This window comes from Trichomycterus rosablanca, chromosome 2 (assembly GCF_030014385.1).
Source record: "Trichomycterus rosablanca isolate fTriRos1 chromosome 2, fTriRos1.hap1, whole genome shotgun sequence".
Classification (NCBI taxonomy): Eukaryota; Metazoa; Chordata; class Actinopteri; order Siluriformes; family Trichomycteridae; genus Trichomycterus; species Trichomycterus rosablanca.
In genome coordinates this window covers 60,564,522-60,585,807 of record NC_085989.1, presented here as the reverse complement: position 1 = coordinate 60,585,807, position 21,286 = coordinate 60,564,522, and the positions used below count along the sequence as shown (strand labels likewise).

The 21,286-nt window shown below is 39.3% G+C and overlaps 1 protein-coding gene across 1 annotated transcript in view; it reads right to left on the bottom strand.

The window, feature by feature from the left end:
- Nucleotides 1-21,286, bottom strand: part of LOC134303073 (uncharacterized) — a 127,753-nt gene that overhangs the window by 77,472 nt on the left and 28,995 nt on the right. The window contains exons 5-7 of the mRNA XM_062988336.1: nucleotides 18,929-19,102; nucleotides 11,785-11,958; nucleotides 4,641-4,814 (exon numbers count right to left, since the gene is read on the bottom strand). Coding sequence (XP_062844406.1) covers nucleotides 4,641-4,814; nucleotides 11,785-11,958; nucleotides 18,929-19,102 — 522 coding nt within the window. The remainder of the gene's footprint in view (nucleotides 1-4,640; nucleotides 4,815-11,784; nucleotides 11,959-18,928; nucleotides 19,103-21,286) is intronic.

Here is a 21,286-nt window from a genome sequence, read left to right as displayed (position 1 = left end):
CGCACTACCGATCATATTTACACCCTACACACCCTGATCGAAAAATATGTAGTTCAAAATAACTCTGAAATATTTGCATGTTTTATTGATTTTAAAAAAGCTTTTGATTCCATTTGGCATGAAGGATTGTTTTATAAAATGTTAGAGAGTGGTGTAGGGGGTAAAACATACGATCTTATTAAATCCATGTACACAGAAAACCAGTGTGGAATAAGAATCGGCAGTAAGAGAAACATCTCATCTCTCAGGAGCGTGGAGTGAGACAGGGCTGCTGTTTAAGTCCAACTCTATTTAACATCTATATTAATGAACTGGCCTCCATATTAGAGCACTCAGCCACGCCCGGTCTCACTCTACACGACTCAGAGATTAAACTCCTGCTGTATGCAGATGATCTGGTCCTGCTGTCCCCCAGCGCTCAGGGTCTCCAGCACAAACTGGACCTGCTGCAGCAATACTGTCAGACCTGGGCCCTGACAGTCAACCTCAAAAAGACCAAAATTATGACCTTCCAGAAAAGAGCCAGATCTCAGGGAACCAAACACACATATAAAATAGGACACCATGAAATTGAGCACACTAAAGATTATACTTACCTCGGACTGAACATCAGTTCCACAGGAAACTTTAACCCGGCAGTAAATGAACTGAGAGAAAAAGCTCGCAGGGCGTCGACGCCATAAAACGTCAAACATTCGTGGAAATTCCGATTCGAATCTGGCTTAAAATTTTTGAATCAATAATTGAACCGATTGCTCTATATGGCAGTGAAGTTTGGGGTTCGCTTACACACCATCAATTCTGTAATTGGGACAAACATCCATTAGAGACCCTGCACACAGAGTTCTGTAAAAGCATCCTAAAGGTGCACAGACACACCACGAACACACACCAACACACCACTAACACACACCAACACACCACTAACACACACCAACACACCACGAACACACACCAACACACACAGACACACCACGAACACACACCAACACACCACGAACACACACCAACACACCACGAACACACACCAACACACAACGAACACACACCAACACACCACGAACACACACCAACACACCACGAACACACACCAACACACACCAACACACACAGACACACCACGAACACACACCAACACACCACCAACACACACAGACACACCACGAACACACACACCAACACACACACCAACACATCACTAACACACCACTAACACACACACCAACACACCACTAACACACACCAACACACACAGACACACCACGAACAATGCGTGCAGGGCAGAATTAGGCCGATTTCCACTAATTATAAACATACAGAGAAGAGCAATCAACTTCTGGAAACATCTAAATAAGAGCGACCCCCAAACTTATCATTATAAAGCCCTGAAACACCAAGAGCTGAGCAAACATACCAGTCCCCTCATCCAACTGGTCCTGAATCACTACACCAATACACCACTAACACACCCAGATACACCACTAACACACACAAACACAATAAAGACTCAGGAACAAGAGAAATCTGTAAACACAATTAGAATAAACCAAATTACACAAAAACTCAGAACTAAATATCTGAATTATTGGGAAACTGAAACTAAAACTCAAAGTAAAATGCAGTTATTTATTATTTGTTGTTATTTGTTGTTATTTGGCCCTAAACAGACACTACAGTGCAGCAGATTATCTGAGCACAGTATCCGACCCTAAATTAAGAAACACCCTGACGAGGTACAGACTGAGCGCACACGACCTGGCCGTGGAGACGGGGCGACACACCCGGTCCTGGCTGCCCCGGGAGGAGAGGCTGTGTCAGCACTGCACTCTCAGTACAGTAGAGACGGAGCTGCACTTCCTCACCCGGTGTACCAAGTACCACCACGTCCGCTCCCAATTCTTCCCTAAATTTAATAACATCATCCCCAACTTCACCTCCCTCCCAGACCTCGACAAACTGCCCCACCTACTGGGGGAGCACAGAGAGAGAATTAATACCTGCTCTGTGGTGGTCCTGTGGGGGTCCTGACCATTGAAAAACAGGATGGAAGATGGCTAACAAAGTATGCAGAGAAACTGATGGACTACAGTCTGTAATTGTAGAACTACAAAGTACTCCAGTATGGTAAGTGGAGCTGATAAAATAGACAATGAGTGTAGAAACAAGGAGGTGGTGTTAATGTTATGGTTAATCGATGTAAATAGCTACCAAACAGTAATTATAAACAATTATTAACATTTATGGCTGAAAGAAGAATATCACAAACATATTTTTTGTTCCCTGGAGCCTAATTTAAGTTTGAAAATCACTAAATTGGCTAATCACTGAACACAAACATTAGATTGTTGTTTGTGAATAGTACTTAGAAGGTTGACCAGATTACAGAGAGACTCTAACAGGAAATGTTACTTAAATGTTTGTTAGAAACTTTGTCTGTTTAAGAGTGTTCAAAAACACAAACAGACAAAACTGTTAGCTTGATGCTACGATACATTCACATTACAGATAGAAATTTGCGTTATGCTTGCAGTAAAAACTTGATGAAATAAAAGTGATTTAAAATAATGTCTGGATGAAATACTGCTTTATTAGTAAATGATTGTTTTATAGATGTTGAGTGTTAAGTCTTTATTTGCCACTCGACCCTGAAGCAAAACAGTTGATCAGTAATCAGTAAAATATCCCATGTGCTATTTTTATCATCCTCAACAAGCGGTAGTCTGAAGCCCCGTCTAAAGTCATGTCTGTTCATGAGGAATGTTGTGAGCTCTCAGGTTGGTCTAGAACTTTGTACACGTTTGGTGGTGTCTGTTTTATTCTGGGTAGATGTTGAAGTCTGGGGGTTTCGGTGACTGAAGGTAAAATAAATGTGTACTTATTATAAATCCTGTGGTGTGGCCAGGCAAAAATGAAGTGAATTAGATATGACGTATTGTAAACATTCTGGAAGGGAGAAAAATTGATTTTAAAAGTGATTTCAATTTCAGTAAGACATTGTTTTTCTTTATATAGTGCAACAGTCCATTGAGATTTTGAACGGCCTTCCAGCACTCTTCCCATCAGGAGTTGCACCACCACAGAAACTGGGACAGCCGAGTGAGGCTCTGTTTCATATTCTCATGGTAAGTATTGTCAACTGTTATTTATTTGTTGTTTAGATAGTTCACTAAACTGCTGCAAAGAAACTTTAAGTTGTGATTTAAATCCTGAATATAGTTTGTTCTGTTCATGTCTGTGGTTTATAGTGTCTTTGGTTTTTGTTTTTTCAGCCCTCTGAAACGCTGCTGCTGTTCTTAGCAGATGTCGTCTATCAGCCCCCTGCTTCTAACTGACCAGGATAACTGCATGATCAGTGTTGGGAAGAACCCAGTGACAACATTCCCCGAAGGCCCGCTGCACCAAGGTGTTCTGTATGTCATGGCGTATACGCGCTGCAAGTCAGGTCCAGGTCCCTTTTTATTATTATTTGTTTATGTTTAAAGATGGTATATGAAGACCAAGCAATGTTGTTAATGTTGTAGACGTAGGGACATTGTTATTGGAAAGCCTTGACATCTAAGATTGACATGTTTTAATAGAATACTCAGAAGCGGCCTGAACCTGCTTGTTGTGTATTTGGATAAATCTGTCTTGTTTGCACACTTGTAATGTATTCATATCAAGCTGCCATGATGACACACTTGTTAAAGTTAATAAAATTGATACAAAATTCAGATTTTCTGTTGTATTTTCGATAAACGGACTTGGCGTATGATGTCTTAATTTGAGTATAAAGTACATTCTTTTGAGTCTCAGATTACTAGCAATGCAGTCTTACCAATAGACTTAAATGAGAGAGACTAGTATTGAGTCTCTCTATCTTTCTTTTGTGCATGGAAACTGAATTTTTAACGCTTATGTCATGATTAAAATGCTCTAATGTTCATATTTTCTGACTGGTTTTAAGGCATTTAGTGTGATGCAAAAACCTATGTATTATTGCTTATTTTAAGAAGTTTTACTAAGTAACATTTGTTAATTATAATAATTATAATAATGTGAGGGTTTTTTAATTGTTCATTTCTTATTTTGAGAACTATTTTCTGGAGTTGATCTTATTTTAAGCTTTTAAGTGTTAATTTAAGAACATTTTAAAGCCATTTTAGCTAAAAATATGTCCAAGCATTCTAATTTCAAGAAATTCTTTACCAAATAAGGTTTTATGAAAATGCTTAAAACAAGATTAATATGCTAGTTTAGCTGATTATGCTAGTTTTTGGATTATTAATATGAAATTAGAGCAAATGAGTGTTACTCAAATCTAGCCATAATGCCTTAAATCAAGTAATTTCTTACTAATTTTAAGATTATAAGATCATTTATAGCACAAGATCTTTTTTCTTGTTTTAGGAAATCTTGCTAAGATAAATTTTCTCACTATACTGGCAGATCATTTTGCTTGATTAAAGTACCTTTTGTCTTGATTTGTTTTTATTTTTCTTGTTTTCTGAAGGTGATTTTTTGCAGTGTAGGATGTGATGATGTATGAAGACTCCAAAGAGTCCCAAACAAACCATCTACCAATGTTTAGCTTTTAATAAAATGATGCTTCAGAGTAAAACAGATCTTCTGTATCTACAGTGTGAAAGTGAAGATCTTACCTCAGTATCTCCAGTTTACAGTGTGGATTCTCCAGTCCAGCAGAGAGCAGCTTCACTCCTGAATCCTTCAGTTTGTTGTTATTCAGGTTCAGATGTTTCAGACTGGAGGAGTTTAAACTGAGAACTGAGGACAGAACTTCACAACTTTCCTCTGTTAGAGAACAATCATCCAACCTGGAGAGAAATAATCAGATCAATCAGAGAAATGAAAGACGTCACCCTGCAGCAGTAGGTGGAATCTAAGTAGCAGATCTGATAATATTACCCAGACTGCATTGCAGATGAAAGTGAAAGCAGCTGAATTGATGATGCTGAATCAGTAATCCTTCCAACATGAGTGTAAAATGTGATTTCAGACTTAAAGTGGATTCCACATTTTAAAGGCTTTCAGAGTTGAAATGCTGAATCTTCAGTAGATCTTTGTTAGCTGGTAGATCATTTAGCAACAATCCCACTAAAACATCTCCACATTCCAAACCACAAACCCTCCCAAACACCAACCAATGGAAGCTGCTTTATAATCACACAGGAGTTTTCATAGTGCTGTTCAAACTCCAGATATACCAGGACGGTGGGTGGAGCAGCTGGTAGAGCGAGTACTGACTGTAACGCAGCTCCTGAGCTCCTAGCTTCAGTTATCATTTTTCATTTTTGTCTGTGAAGAGTTTTGTATGTTCTCCCAATGGTTCCCTGCATTTTCATCTCATTTCTGCATTTCAGTTTTTTTTCTGCTTTTTTTTTCTGAACACAAAAACACACCGAGGGTAATTTAGCTTCTCTAAGTGGCTCCTGGTGTGAGTTATTGTATCTAACAAGAGTGTGTGTGAGTGTGTGTGTGTGTGTGTGTGTGTGAGAGAGTGTGTGTGTGTGTGTGTGTGTGTGTGTGTGTGTGTGTGTGTGTGTGAGTGTGTGTGTGTGTGTATCAGTGTGTGTGTGTGAGTGTGTGTGTGTGTGTGTGTGAGAGAGTGTGTGTGTGTGTGTGTGTGTGTGTGAGTGTGTGTGTGTGTGTGTGTGTGTGAGTGTGTGTGTGTGTGTGTATCAGTGTGTGTGTGTGAGTGTGTGTGTGTGTGTGAGAGAGAGAGTGTGTGTGTGTGTGTGTGTGTGAGTGTGTGTGTGTGTGTGTGTGAGAGTGTGTGTGTGAGTGTGTGTGTGTGTGTGAGTGTGTGTGTGTGTGTGTGTGTGTGTGAGTGTGTGTGTGTGTAAACCACAGAAACAATTATGATCATGTTACTAACAAAAATGGTAAAGACCTCCTGCAGCTCTGTGGAACTTTAGGTCTGTACATCGTCAACGGTAGAACTCGAGGGGACTCATTAGGAAGATTCACGTTCTGCTCACCTCTTGGTAATAGTACAGTAGATTATGCAATAACAGATTTAGACCCTTTCTCTCTCAGTGCATTTACTGTTAAACCTCTAATCCCTCTGTCTGATCACAGCCAAATTACTGTGTTCATCAAAAAGACAGAAACTAACCCCACCACACACACACGGCCCAGTAAGCTGTACAACATCTCCAGATCCTACAGATGGGCCGAGAACAGCGCAGAGGAGTTCCAGAAAGCAATTAGCAGCACAGAAATCCAAACTAGCTTAGATAACTTTCTGGACACTGCGTACATTCACAGTAAAGAAGGAGTAAATCAGGCAGTTAAAAATATTAATCAGATCTTTAAAAATACAGCAAATAAAGCTCAATTAAAAATTAAATCTAAATCAAAACCTAAATCTACAAAAGATGACAGCTGGTTCGACAAAGACTGTCAAATGTTAAGAACAGAACTCCGTAAAATATCAAACCAAAAACACAGAGACCCAAACAACAGTAACACACGACTTCTTTACTGTGAAACCCTCAAACAATATAAACGTACACTCAGAACCAAAAAAGCTCAGTACACCCAAAAACAACTAACAATTATTGAACAATCAATCAACACACATCAATTCTGGGACAATTGGAACAAATTAAAACATAGAGAACAGGAAGAATTGGCCATTCAGGATGGGGATATCTGGACAACCCATTTCCAATCACTCTTTAAAAATGTAGAATTAGATTCAAATCCTGAACAAAATCAAATTATTAGTAAGTTAGAGGAACTGGAACGGGCTGTTAAAAACCACCAGAATCCTCTAGACTCTCTCATTACTGAGCAGGAACTTAAAGACAACATTAAAAAACTAAAAACAAAGAAATCATCAGGACCTGACGGGATCCTGAATGAAATGATCAAACACGGCAGCTCCAAATTTCACCTGGCGATGTTAAAAGTCTTTAACCTGATTCTGAGTGTCGGTTCCTTCCCTGAAATCTGGAATCAAGGTCTCATAACACCCATCTACAAAAGTGGAGATAAATTCGACCCTAATAATTACCGGGGCATCTGTGTGAACAGTAACCTGGGGAAGTTATTCTGTAGTATCATTAACTCACGATTATTACACTTCCTTACCCAACACAACGTCCTGAGTAAAAGTCAGATTGGTTTTCTACCAAATTACCGCACTACCGATCATATTTACACCCTACACACCCTGATCGAAAAATATGTAGTTCAAAATAACTCTGAAATATTTGCATGTTTTATTGATTTTAAAAAAGCTTTTGATTCCATTTGGCATGAAGGATTGTTTTATAAAATGTTAGAGAGTGGTGTAGGGGGTAAAACATACGATCTTATTAAATCCATGTACACAGAAAACCAGTGTGGAATAAGAATCGGCAGTAAGAGAAACATCTCATCTCTCAGGAGCGTGGAGTGAGACAGGGCTGCTGTTTAAGTCCAACTCTATTTAACATCTATATTAATGAACTGGCCTCCATATTAGAGCACTCAGCCACGCCCGGTCTCACTCTACACGACTCCGAGATTAAACTCCTGCTGTATGCAGATGATCTGGTCCTGCTGTCCCCCAGCGCTCAGGGTCTCCAGCACAAACTGGACCTGCTGCAGCAATACTGTCAGACCTGGGCCCTGACAGTCAACCTCAAAAAGACCAAAATTATGACCTTCCAGAAAAGAGCCAGATCTCAGGGAACCAAACACACATATAAAATAGGACACCATGAAATTGAGCACACTAAAGATTATACTTACCTCGGACTGAACATCAGTTCCACAGGAAACTTTAACCCGGCAGTAAATGAACTGAGAGAAAAAGCTCGCAGGGCGTCGACGCCATAAAACGTCAAACATTCGTGGAAATTCCGATTCGAATCTGGCTTAAAATTTTTGAATCAATAATTGAACCGATTGCTCTATATGGCAGTGAAGTTTGGGGTTCGCTTACACACCATCAATTCTGTAATTGGGACAAACATCCATTAGAGACCCTGCACACAGAGTTCTGTAAAAGCATCCTAAAGGTGCACAGACACACCACGAACACACACCAACACACCACTAACACACACCAACACACCACTAACACACACCAACACACCACGAACACACACCAACACACACAGACACACCACGAACACACACCAACACACCACGAACACACACCAACACACCACGAACACACACCAACACACAACGAACACACACCAACACACCACGAACACACACCAACACACCACGAACACACACCAACACACACCAACACACACAGACACACCACGAACACACACCAACACACCACCAACACACACAGACACACCACGAACACACACACCAACACACACACCAACACATCACTAACACACCACTAACACACACACCAACACACCACTAACACACACCAACACACACAGACACACCACGAACAATGCGTGCAGGGCAGAATTAGGCCGATTTCCACTAATTATAAACATACAGAGAAGAGCAATCAACTTCTGGAAACATCTAAATAAGAGCGACCCCCAAACTTATCATTATAAAGCCCTGAAACACCAAGAGCTGAGCAAACATACCAGTCCCCTCATCCAACTGGTCCTGAATCACTACACCAATACACCACTAACACACCCAGATACACCACTAACACACACAAACACAATAAAGACTCAGGAACAAGAGAAATCTGTAAACACAATTAGAATAAACCAAATTACACAAAAACTCAGAACTAAATATCTGAATTATTGGGAAACTGAAACTAAAACTCAAAGTAAAATGCAGTTATTTATTATTTGTTGTTATTTGTTGTTATTTGGCCCTAAACAGACACTACAGTGCAGCAGATTATCTGAGCACAGTATCCGACCCTAAATTAAGAAACACCCTGACGAGGTACAGACTGAGCGCACACGACCTGGCCGTGGAGACGGGGCGACACACCCGGTCCTGGCTGCCCCGGGAGGAGAGGTCGTGTCAGCACTGCACTCTCAGTACAGTAGAGACGGAGCTGCACTTCCTCACCCGGTGTACCAAGTACCACCACGTCCGCTCCCAATTCTTCCCTAAATTTAATAACATCATCCTCAACTTCACCTCCCTCCCAGACCTCGACAAACTGCCCCACCTACTGGGGGAGCACAGAGAGAGAATTAATACCTGCTCTGTGGTGGTCCTGTGGGGGTCCTGACCATTGAAAAACAGGATGGAAGATGGCTAACAAAGTATGCAGAGAAACTGATGGACTACAGTCTGTAATTGTAGAACTACAAAGTACTCCAGTATGGTAAGTGGAGCTGATAAAATAGACAATGAGTGTAGAAACAAGGAGGTGGTGTTAATGTTATGGTTAATCGATGTAAATAGCTACCAAACAGTAATTATAAACAATTATTAACATTTATGGCTGAAAGAAGAATATCACAAACATATTTTTTGTTCCCTGGAGCCTAATTTAAGTTTGAAAATCACTAAATTGGCTAATCACTGAACACAAACATTAGATTGTTGTTTGTGAATAGTACTTAGAAGGTTGACCAGATTACAGAGAGACTCTAACAGGAAATGTTACTTAAATGTTTGTTAGAAACTTTGTCTGTTTAAGAGTGTTCAAAAACACAAACAGACAAAACTGTTAGCTTGATGCTACGATACATTCACATTACAGATAGAAATTTGCGTTATGCTTGCAGTAAAAACTTGATGAAATAAAAGTGATTTAAAATAATGTCTGGATGAAATACTGCTTTATTAGTAAATGATTGTTTTATAGATGTTGAGTGTTAAGTCTTTATTTGCCACTCGACCCTGAAGCAAAACAGTTGATCAGTAATCAGTAAAATATCCCATGTGCTATTTTTATCATCCTCAACAAGCGGTAGTCTGAAGCCCCGTCTAAAGTCATGTCTGTTCATGAGGAATGTTGTGAGCTCTCAGGTTGGTCTAGAACTTTGTACACGTTTGGTGGTGTCTGTTTTATTCTGGGTAGATGTTGAAGTCTGGGGGTTTCGGTGACTGAAGGTAAAATAAATGTGTACTTATTATAAATCCTGTGGTGTGGCCAGGCAAAAATGAAGTGAATTAGATATGACGTATTGTAAACATTCTGGAAGGGAGAAAAATTGATTTTAAAAGTGATTTCAATTTCAGTAAGACATTGTTTTTCTTTATATAGTGCAACAGTCCATTGAGATTTTGAACGGCCTTCCAGCACTCTTCCCATCAGGAGTTGCACCACCACAGAAACTGGGACAGCCGAGTGAGGCTCTGTTTCATATTCTCATGGTAAGTATTGTCAACTGTTATTTATTTGTTGTTTAGATAGTTCACTAAACTGCTGCAAAGAAACTTTAAGTTGTGATTTAAATCCTGAATATAGTTTGTTCTGTTCATGTCTGTGGTTTATAGTGTCTTTGGTTTTTGTTTTTTCAGCCCTCTGAAACGCTGCTGCTGTTCTTAGCAGATGTCGTCTATCAGCCCCCTGCTTCTAACTGACCAGGATAACTGCATGATCAGTGTTGGGAAGAACCCAGTGACAACATTCCCCGAAGGCCCGCTGCACCAAGGTGTTCTGTATGTCATGGCGTATACGCGCTGCAAGTCAGGTCCAGGTCCCTTTTTATTATTATTTGTTTATGTTTAAAGATGGTATATGAAGACCAAGCAATGTTGTTAATGTTGTAGACGTAGGGACATTGTTATTGGAAAGCCTTGACATCTAAGATTGACATGTTTTAATAGAATACTCAGAAGCGGCCTGAACCTGCTTGTTGTGTATTTGGATAAATCTGTCTTGTTTGCACACTTGTAATGTATTCATATCAAGCTGCCATGATGACACACTTGTTAAAGTTAATAAAATTGATACAAAATTCAGATTTTCTGTTGTATTTTCGATAAACGGACTTGGCGTATGATGTCTTAATTTGAGTATAAAGTACATTCTTTTGAGTCTCAGATTACTAGCAATGCAGTCTTACCAATAGACTTAAATGAGAGAGACTAGTATTGAGTCTCTCTATCTTTCTTTTGTGCATGGAAACTGAATTTTTAACGCTTATGTCATGATTAAAATGCTCTAATGTTCATATTTTCTGACTGGTTTTAAGGCATTTAGTGTGATGCAAAAACCTATGTATTATTGCTTATTTTAAGAAGTTTTACTAAGTAACATTTGTTAATTATAATAATTATAATAATGTGAGGGTTTTTTAATTGTTCATTTCTTATTTTGAGAACTATTTTCTGGAGTTGATCTTATTTTAAGCTTTTAAGTGTTAATTTAAGAACATTTTAAAGCCATTTTAGCTAAAAATATGTCCAAGCATTCTAATTTCAAGAAATTCTTTACCAAATAAGGTTTTATGAAAATGCTTAAAACAAGATTAATATGCTAGTTTAGCTGATTATGCTAGTTTTTGGATTATTAATATGAAATTAGAGCAAATGAGTGTTACTCAAATCTAGCCATAATGCCTTAAATCAAGTAATTTCTTACTAATTTTAAGATTATAAGATCATTTATAGCACAAGATCTTTTTTCTTGTTTTAGGAAATCTTGCTAAGATAAATTTTCTCACTATACTGGCAGATCATTTTGCTTGATTAAAGTACCTTTTGTCTTGATTTGTTTTTATTTTTCTTGTTTTCTGAAGGTGATTTTTTGCAGTGTAGGATGTGATGATGTATGAAGACTCCAAAGAGTCCCAAACAAACCATCTACCAATGTTTAGCTTTTAATAAAATGATGCTTCAGAGTAAAACAGATCTTCTGTATCTACAGTGTGAAAGTGAAGATCTTACCTCAGTATCTCCAGTTTACAGTGTGGATTCTCCAGTCCAGCAGAGAGCAGCTTCACTCCTGAATCCTTCAGTTTGTTGTTATTCAGGTTCAGATGTTTCAGACTGGAGGAGTTTAAACTGAGAACTGAGGACAGAACTTCACAACTTTCCTCTGTTAGAGAACAATCATCCAACCTGGAGAGAAATAATCAGATCAATCAGAGAAATGAAAGACGTCACCCTGCAGCAGTAGGTGGAATCTAAGTAGCAGATCTGATAATATTACCCAGACTGCATTGCAGATGAAAGTGAAAGCAGCTGAATTGATGATGCTGAATCAGTAATCCTTCCAACATGAGTGTAAAATGTGATTTCAGACTTAAAGTGGATTCCACATTTTAAAGGCTTTCAGAGTTGAAATGCTGAATCTTCAGTAGATCTTTGTTAGCTGGTAGATCATTTAGCAACAATCCCACTAAAACATCTCCACATTCCAAACCACAAACCCTCCCAAACACCAACCAATGGAAGCTGCTTTATAATCACACAGGAGTTTTCATAGTGCTGTTCAAACTCCAGATATACCAGGACGGTGGGTGGAGCAGCTGGTAGAGCGAGTACTGACTGTAACGCAGCTCCTGAGCTCCTAGCTTCAGTTATCATTTTTCATTTTTGTCTGTGAAGAGTTTTGTATGTTCTCCCAATGGTTCCCTGCATTTTCATCTCATTTCTGCATTTCAGTTTTTTTTCTGCTTTTTTTTTCTGAACACAAAAACACACCGAGGGTAATTTAGCTTCTCTAAGTGGCTCCTGGTGTGAGTTATTGTATCTAACAAGAGTGTGTGTGAGTGTGTGTGTGTGTGTGTGTGTGTGAGAGAGTGTGTGTGTGTGTGTGTGTGTGTGTGTGTGTGTGTGTGTGTGTGTGTGTGAGTGTGTGTGTGTGTGTATCAGTGTGTGTGTGTGAGTGTGTGTGTGTGTGTGTGTGAGAGAGTGTGTGTGTGTGTGTGTGTGTGTGTGAGTGTGTGTGTGTGTGTGTGTGTGTGAGTGTGTGTGTGTGTGTGTATCAGTGTGTGTGTGTGAGTGTGTGTGTGTGTGTGAGAGAGAGAGTGTGTGTGTGTGTGTGTGTGTGAGTGTGTGTGTGTGTGTGTGTGAGAGTGTGTGTGTGAGTGTGTGTGTGTGTGTGAGTGTGTGTGTGTGTGTGTGTGTGAGTGTGTGTGTGTGTAAACCACAGAAACAATTATGATCATGTTACTAACAAAAATGGTAAAGACCTCCTGCAGCTCTGTGGAACTTTAGGTCTGTACATCGTCAACGGTAGAACTCGAGGGGACTCATTAGGAAGATTCACGTTCTGCTCACCTCTTGGTAATAGTACAGTAGATTATGCAATAACAGATTTAGACCCTTTCTCTCTCAGTGCATTTACTGTTAAACCTCTAATCCCTCTGTCTGATCACAGCCAAATTACTGTGTTCATCAAAAAGACAGAAACTAACCCCACCACACACACACGGCCCAGTAAGCTGTACAACATCTCCAGATCCTACAGATGGGCCGAGAACAGCGCAGAGGAGTTCCAGAAAGCAATTAGCAGCACAGAAATCCAAACTAGCTTAGATAACTTTCTGGACACTGCGTACATTCACAGTAAAGAAGGAGTAAATCAGGCAGTTAAAAATATTAATCAGATCTTTAAAAATACAGCAAATAAAGCTCAATTAAAAATTAAATCTAAATCAAAACCTAAATCTACAAAAGATGACAGCTGGTTCGACAAAGACTGTCAAATGTTAAGAACAGAACTCCGTAAAATATCAAACCAAAAACACAGAGACCCAAACAACAGTAACACACGACTTCTTTACTGTGAAACCCTCAAACAATATAAACGTACACTCAGAACCAAAAAAGCTCAGTACACCCAAAAACAACTAACAATTATTGAACAATCAATCAACACACATCAATTCTGGGACAATTGGAACAAATTAAAACATAGAGAACAGGAAGAATTGGCCATTCAGGATGGGGATATCTGGACAACCCATTTCCAATCACTCTTTAAAAATGTAGAATTAGATTCAAATCCTGAACAAAATCAAATTATTAGTAAGTTAGAGGAACTGGAACGGGCTGTTAAAAACCACCAGAATCCTCTAGACTATCTCATTACTGAGCAGGAACTTAAAGACAACATTAAAAAACTAAAAACAAAGAAATCATCAGGACCTGACGGGATCCTGAATGAAATGATCAAACACGGCAGCTCCAAATTTCACCTGGCGATGTTAAAAGTCTTTAACCTGATTCTGAGTGTCGGTTCCTTCCCTGAAATCTGGAATCAAGGTCTCATAACACCCATCTACAAAAGTGGAGATAAATTCGACCCTAATAATTACCGGGGCATCTGTGTGAGCAGTAACCTGGGGAAGTTATTCTGTAGTATAATTAACTCACGATTATTACACTTCCTTACCCAACACAACGTCCTGAGTAAAAGTCAGATTGGTTTTCTACCAAATTACCGCACTACCGATCATATTTACACCCTACACACCCTGATCGAAAAATATGTAGTTCAAAATAACTCTGAAATATTTGCATGTTTTATTGATTTTAAAAAAGCTTTTGATTCCATTTGGCATGAAGGATTGTTTTATAAAATGTTAGAGAGTGGTGTAGGGGGTAAAACATACGATCTTATTAAATCCATGTACACAGAAAACCAGTGTGGAATAAGAATCGGCAGTAAGAGAAACATCTCATCTCTCAGGAGCGTGGAGTGAGACAGGGCTGCTGTTTAAGTCCAACTCTATTTAACATCTATATTAATGAACTGGCCTCCATATTAGAGCACTCAGCCACGCCCGGTCTCACTCTACACGACTCAGAGATTAAACTCCTGCTGTATGCAGATGATCTGGTCCTGCTGTCCCCCAGCGCTCAGGGTCTCCAGCACAAACTGGACCTGCTGCAGCAATACTGTCAGACCTGGGCCCTGACAGTCAACCTCAAAAAGACCAAAATTATGACCTTCCAGAAAAGAGCCAGATCTCAGGGAACCAAACACACATATAAAATAGGACACCATGAAATTGAGCACACTAAAGATTATACTTACCTCGGACTGAACATCAGTTCCACAGGAAACTTTAACCCGGCAGTAAATGAACTGAGAGAAAAAGCTCGCAGGGCGTCGACGCCATAAAACGTCAAACATTCGTGGAAATTCCGATTCGAATCTGGCTTAAAATTTTTGAATCAATAATTGAACCGATTGCTCTATATGGCAGTGAAGTTTGGGGTTCGCTTACACACCATCAATTCTGTAATTGGGACAAACATCCATTAGAGACCCTGCACACAGAGTTCTGTAAAAGCATCCTAAAGGTGCACAGACACACCACGAACACACACCAACACACCACTAACACACACCAACACACCACTAACACACACCAACACACCACGAACACACACCAACACACACAGACACACCACGAACACACACCAACACACCACGAACACACACCAACACACCACGAACACACACCAACACACAACGAACACACACCAACACACCACGAACACACACCAACACACCACGAACACACACCAACACACACCAACACACACAGACACACCACGAACACACACCAACACACCACCAACACACACAGACACACCACGAACACACACACCAACACACACACCAACACATCACTAACACACCACTAACACACACACCAACACACCACTAACACACACCAACACACACAGACACACCACGAACAATGCGTGCAGGGCAGAATTAGGCCGATTTCCACTAATTATAAACATACAGAGAAGAGCAATCAACTTCTGGAAACATCTAAATAAGAGCGACCCCCAAACTTATCATTATAAAGCCCTGAAACACCAAGAGCTGAGCAAACATACCAGTCCCCTCATCCAACTGGTCCTGAATCACTACACCAATACACCACTAACACACCCAGATACACCACTAACACACACAAACACAATAAAGACTCAGGAACAAGAGAAATCTGTAAACACAATTAGAATAAACCAAATTACACAAAAACTCAGAACTAAATATCTGAATTATTGGGAAACTGAAACTAAAACTCAAAGTAAAATGCAGTTATTTATTATTTGTTGTTATTTGTTGTTATTTGGCCCTAAACAGACACTACAGTGCAGCAGATTATCTGAGCACAGTATCCGACCCTAAATTAAGAAACACCCTGACGAGGTACAGACTGAGCGCACACGACCTGGCCGTGGAGACGGGGCGACACACCCGGTCCTGGCTGCCCCGGGAGGAGAGGTCGTGTCAGCACTGCACTCTCAGTACAGTAGAGACGGAGCTGCACTTCCTCACCCGGTGTACCAAGTACCACCACGTCCGCTCCCAATTCTTCCCTAAATTTAATAACATCATCCTCAACTTCACCTCCCTCCCAGACCTCGACAAACTGCCCCACCTACTGGGGGAGCACAGAGAGAGAATTAATACCTGCTCTGTGGTGGTCCTGTGGGGGTCCTGACCATTGAAAAACAGGATGGAAGATGGCTAACAAAGTATGCAGAGAAACTGATGGACTACAGTCTGTAATTGTAGAACTACAAAGTACTCCAGTATGGTAAGTGGAGCTGATAAAATAGACAATGAGTGTAGAAACAAGGAGGTGGTGTTAATGTTATGGTTAATCGATGTAAATAGCTACCAAACAGTAATTATAAACAATTATTAACATTTATGGCTGAAAGAAGAATATCACAAACATATTTTTTGTTCCCTGGAGCCTAATTTAAGTTTGAAAATCACTAAATTGGCTAATCACTGAACACAAACATTAGATTGTTGTTTGTGAATAGTACTTAGAAGGTTGACCAGATTACAGAGAGACTCTAACAGGAAATGTTACTTAAATGTTTGTTAGAAACTTTGTCTGTTTAAGAGTGTTCAAAAACACAAACAGACAAAACTGTTAGCTTGATGCTACGATACATTCACATTACAGATAGAAATTTGCGTTATGCTTGCAGTAAAAACTTGATGAAATAAAAGTGATTTAAAATAATGTCTGGATGAAATACTGCTTTATTAGTAAATGATTGTTTTATAGATGTTGAGTGTTAAGTCTTTATTTGCCACTCGACCCTGAAGCAAAACAGTTGATCAGTAATCAGTAAAATATCCCATGTGCTATTTTTATCATCCTCAACAAGCGGTAGTCTGAAGCCCCGTCTAAAGTCATGTCTGTTCATGAGGAATGTTGTGAGCTCTCAGGTTGGTCTAGAACTTTGTACACGTTTGGTGGTGTCTGTTTTATTCTGGGTAGATGTTGAAGTCTGGGGGTTTCGGTGACTGAAGGTAAAATAAATGTGTACTTATTATAAATCCTGTGGTGTGGCCAGGCAAAAATGAAGTGAATTAGATATGACGTATTGTAAACATTCTGGAAGGGAGAAAAATTGATTTTAAAAGTGATTTCAATTTCAGTAAGACATTGTTTTTCTTTATATAGTGCAACAGTCCATTGAGATTTTGAACGGCCTTCCAGCACTCTTCCCATCAGGAGTTGCACCACCACAGAAACTGGGACAGCCGAGTGAGGCTCTGTTTCATATTCTCATGGTAAGTATTGTCAACTGTTATTTATTTGTTGTTTAGATAGTTCACTAAACTGCTGCAAAGAAACTTTAAGTTGTGATTTAAATCCTGAATATAGTTTGTTCTGTTCATGTCTGTGGTTTATAGTGTCTTTGGTTTTTGTTTTTTCAGCCCTCTGAAACGCTGCTGCTGTTCTTAGCAGATGTCGTCTATCAGCCCCCTGCTTCTAACTGACCAGGATAACTGCATGATCAGTGTTGGGAAGAACCCAGTGACAACATTCCCCGAAGGCCCGCTGCACCAAGGTGTTCTGTATGTCATGGCGTATACGCGCTGCAAGTCAGGTCCAGGTCCCTTTTTATTATTATTTGTTTATGTTTAAAGATGGTATATGAAGACCAAGCAATGTTGTTAATGTTGTAGACGTAGGGACATTGTTATTGGAAAGCCTTGACATCTAAGATTGACATGTTTTAATAGAATACTCAGAAGCGGCCTGAACCTGCTTGTTGTGTATTTGGATAAATCTGTCTTGTTTGCACACTTGTAATGTATTCATATCAAGCTGCCATGATGACACACTTGTTAAAGTTAATAAAATTGATACAAAATTCAGATTTTCTGTTGTATTTTCGATAAACGGACTTGGCGTATGATGTCTTAATTTGAGTATAAAGTACATTCTTTTGAGTCTCAGATTACTAGCAATGCAGTCTTACCAATAGACTTAAATGAGAGAGACTAGTATTGAGTCTCTCTATCTTTCTTTTGTGCATGGAAACTGAATTTTTAACGCTTATGTCATGATTAAAATGCTCTAATGTTCATATTTTCTGACTGGTTTTAAGGCATTTAGTGTGATGCAAAAACCTATGTATTATTGCTTATTTTAAGAAGTTTTACTAAGTAACATTTGTTAATTATAATAATTATAATAATGTGAGGGTTTTTTAATTGTTCATTTCTTATTTTGAGAACTATTTTCTGGAGTTGATCTTATTTTAAGCTTTTAAGTGTTAATTTAAGAACATTTTAAAGCCATTTTAGCTAAAAATATGTCCAAGCATTCTAATTTCAAGAAATTCTTTACCAAATAAGGTTTTATGAAAATGCTTAAAACAAGATTAATATGCTAGTTTAGCTGATTATGCTAGTTTTTGGATTATTAATATGAAATTAGAGCAAATGAGTGTTACTCAAATCTAGCCATAATGCCTTAAATCAAGTAATTTCTTACTAATTTTAAGATTATAAGATCATTTATAGCACAAGATCTTTTTTCTTGTTTTAGGAAATCTTGCTAAGATAAATTTTCTCACTATACTGGCAGATCATTTTGCTTGATTAAAGTACCTTTTGTCTTGATTTGTTTTTATTTTTCTTGTTTTCTGAAGGTGATTTTTTGCAGTGTAGGATGTGATGATGTATGAAGACTCCAAAGAGTCCCAAACAAACCATCTACCAATGTTTAGCTTTTAATAAAATGATGCTTCAGAGTAAAACAGATCTTCTGTATCTACAGTGTGAAAGTGAAGATCTTACCTCAGTATCTCCAGTTTACAGTGTGGATTCTCCAGTCCAGCAGAGAGCAGCTTCACTCCTGAATCCTTCAGTTTGTTGTTATTCAGGTTCAGATGTTTCAGACTGGAGGAGTTTAAACTGAGAACTGAGGACAGAACTTCACAACTTTCCTCTGTTAGAGAACAATCATCCAACCTGGAGAGAAATAATCAGATCAATCAGAGAAATGAAAGACGTCACCCTGCAGCAGTAGGTGGAATCTAAGTAGCAGATCTGATAATATTACCCAGACTGCATTGCAGATGAAAGTGAAAGCAGCTGAATTGATGATGCTGAATCAGTAATCCTTCCAACATGAGTGTAAAATGTGATTTCAGACTTAAAGTGGATTCCACATTTTAAAGGCTTTCAGAGTTGAAATGCTGAATCTTCAGTAGATCTTTGTTAGCTGGTAGATCATTTAGCAACAATCCCACTAAAACATCTCCACATTCCAAACCACAAACCCTCCCAAACACCAACCAATGGAAGCTGCTTTATAATCACACAGGAGTTTTCATAGTGCTGTTCAAACTCCAGATATACCAGGACGGTGGGTGGAGCAGCTGGTAGAGCGAGTACTGACTGTAACGCAGCTCCTGAGCTCCTAGCTTCAGTTATCATTTTTCATTTTTGTCTGTGAAGAGTTTTGTATGTTCTCCCAATGGTTCCCTGCATTTTCATCTCATTTCTGCATTTCAGTTTTTTTTCTGCTTTTTTTTTCTGAACACAAAAACACACCGAGGGTAATTTAGCTTCTCTAAGTGGCTCCTGGTGTGAGTTATTGTATCTAACAAGAGTGTGTGTGAGTGTGTGTGTGTGTGTGTGTGTGTGAGAGAGTGTGTGTGTGTGTGTGTGTGTGTGTGTGTGTGTGTGTGTGTGTGTGTGTGAGTGTGTGTGTGTGTGTATCAGTGTGTGTGTGTGAGTGTGTGTGTGTGTGTGTGTGAGAGAGTGTGTGTGTGTGTGTGTGTGTGTGTGAGTGTGTGTGTGTGTGTGTGTGTGTGAGTGTGTGTGTGTGTGTGTATCAGTGTGTGTGTGTGAGTGTGTGTGTGTGTGTGAGAGAGAGAGTGTGTGTGTGTGTGTGTGTGTGAGTGTGTGTGTGTGTGTGTGTGAGAGTGTGTGTGTGAGTGTGTGTGTGTGTGTGAGTGTGTGTGTGTGTGTGTGTGTGAGTGTGTGTGTGTGTAAACCACAGAAACAATTATGATCATGTTACTAACAAAAATGGTAAAGACCTCCTGCAGCTCTGTGGAACTTTAGGTCTGTACATCGTCAACGGTAGAACTCGAGGGGACTCATTAGGAAGATTCACGTTCTGCTCACCTCTTGGTAATAGTACAGTAGATTATGCAATAACAGATTTAGACCCTTTCTCTCTCAGTGCATTTACTGTTAAACCTCTAATCCCTCTGTCTGATCACAGCCAAATTACTGTGTTCATCAAAAAGACAGAAACTAACCCCACCACACACACACGGCCCAGTAAGCTGTACAACATCTCCAGATCCTACAGATGGGCCGAGAACAGCGCAGAGGAGTTCCAGAAAGCAATTAGCAGCACAGAAATCCAAACTAGCTTAGATAACTTTCTGGACACTGCGTACATTCACAGTAAAGAAGGAGTAAATCAGGCAGTTAAAAATATTAATCAGATCTTTAAAAATACAGCAAATAAAGCTCAATTAAAAATTAAATCTAAATCAAAACCTAAATCTACAAAAGATGACAGCTGGTTCGACAAAGACTGTCAAATGTTAAGAACAGAACTCCGTAAAATATCAAACCAAAAACACAGAGACCCAAACAACAGTAACACACGACTTCTTTACTGTGAAACCCTCAAACAATATAAACGTACACTCAGAACCAAAAAAGCTCAGTACACCCAAAAACAACTAACAATTATTGAACAATCAATCAACACACATCAATTCTGGGACAATTGGAACAAATTAAAACATAGAGAACAGGAAGAATTGGCCATTCAGGATGGGGATATCTGGACAACCCATTTCCAATCACTCTTTAAAAATGTAGAATTAGATTCAAATCCTGAACAAAATCAAATTATTAGTAAGTTAGAGGAACTGGAACGGGCTGTTAAAAACCACCAGAATCCTCTAGACTATCTCATTACTGAGCAGGAACTTAAAGACAACATTAAAAAACTAAAAACAAAGAAATCATCAGGACCTGACGGGATCCTGAATGAAATGATCAAACACGGCAGCTCCAAATTTCACCTGGCGATGTTAAAAGTCTTTAACCTGATTCTGAGTGTCGGTTCCTTCCCTGAAATCTGGAATCAAGGTCTCATAACACCCATCTACAAAAGTGGAGATA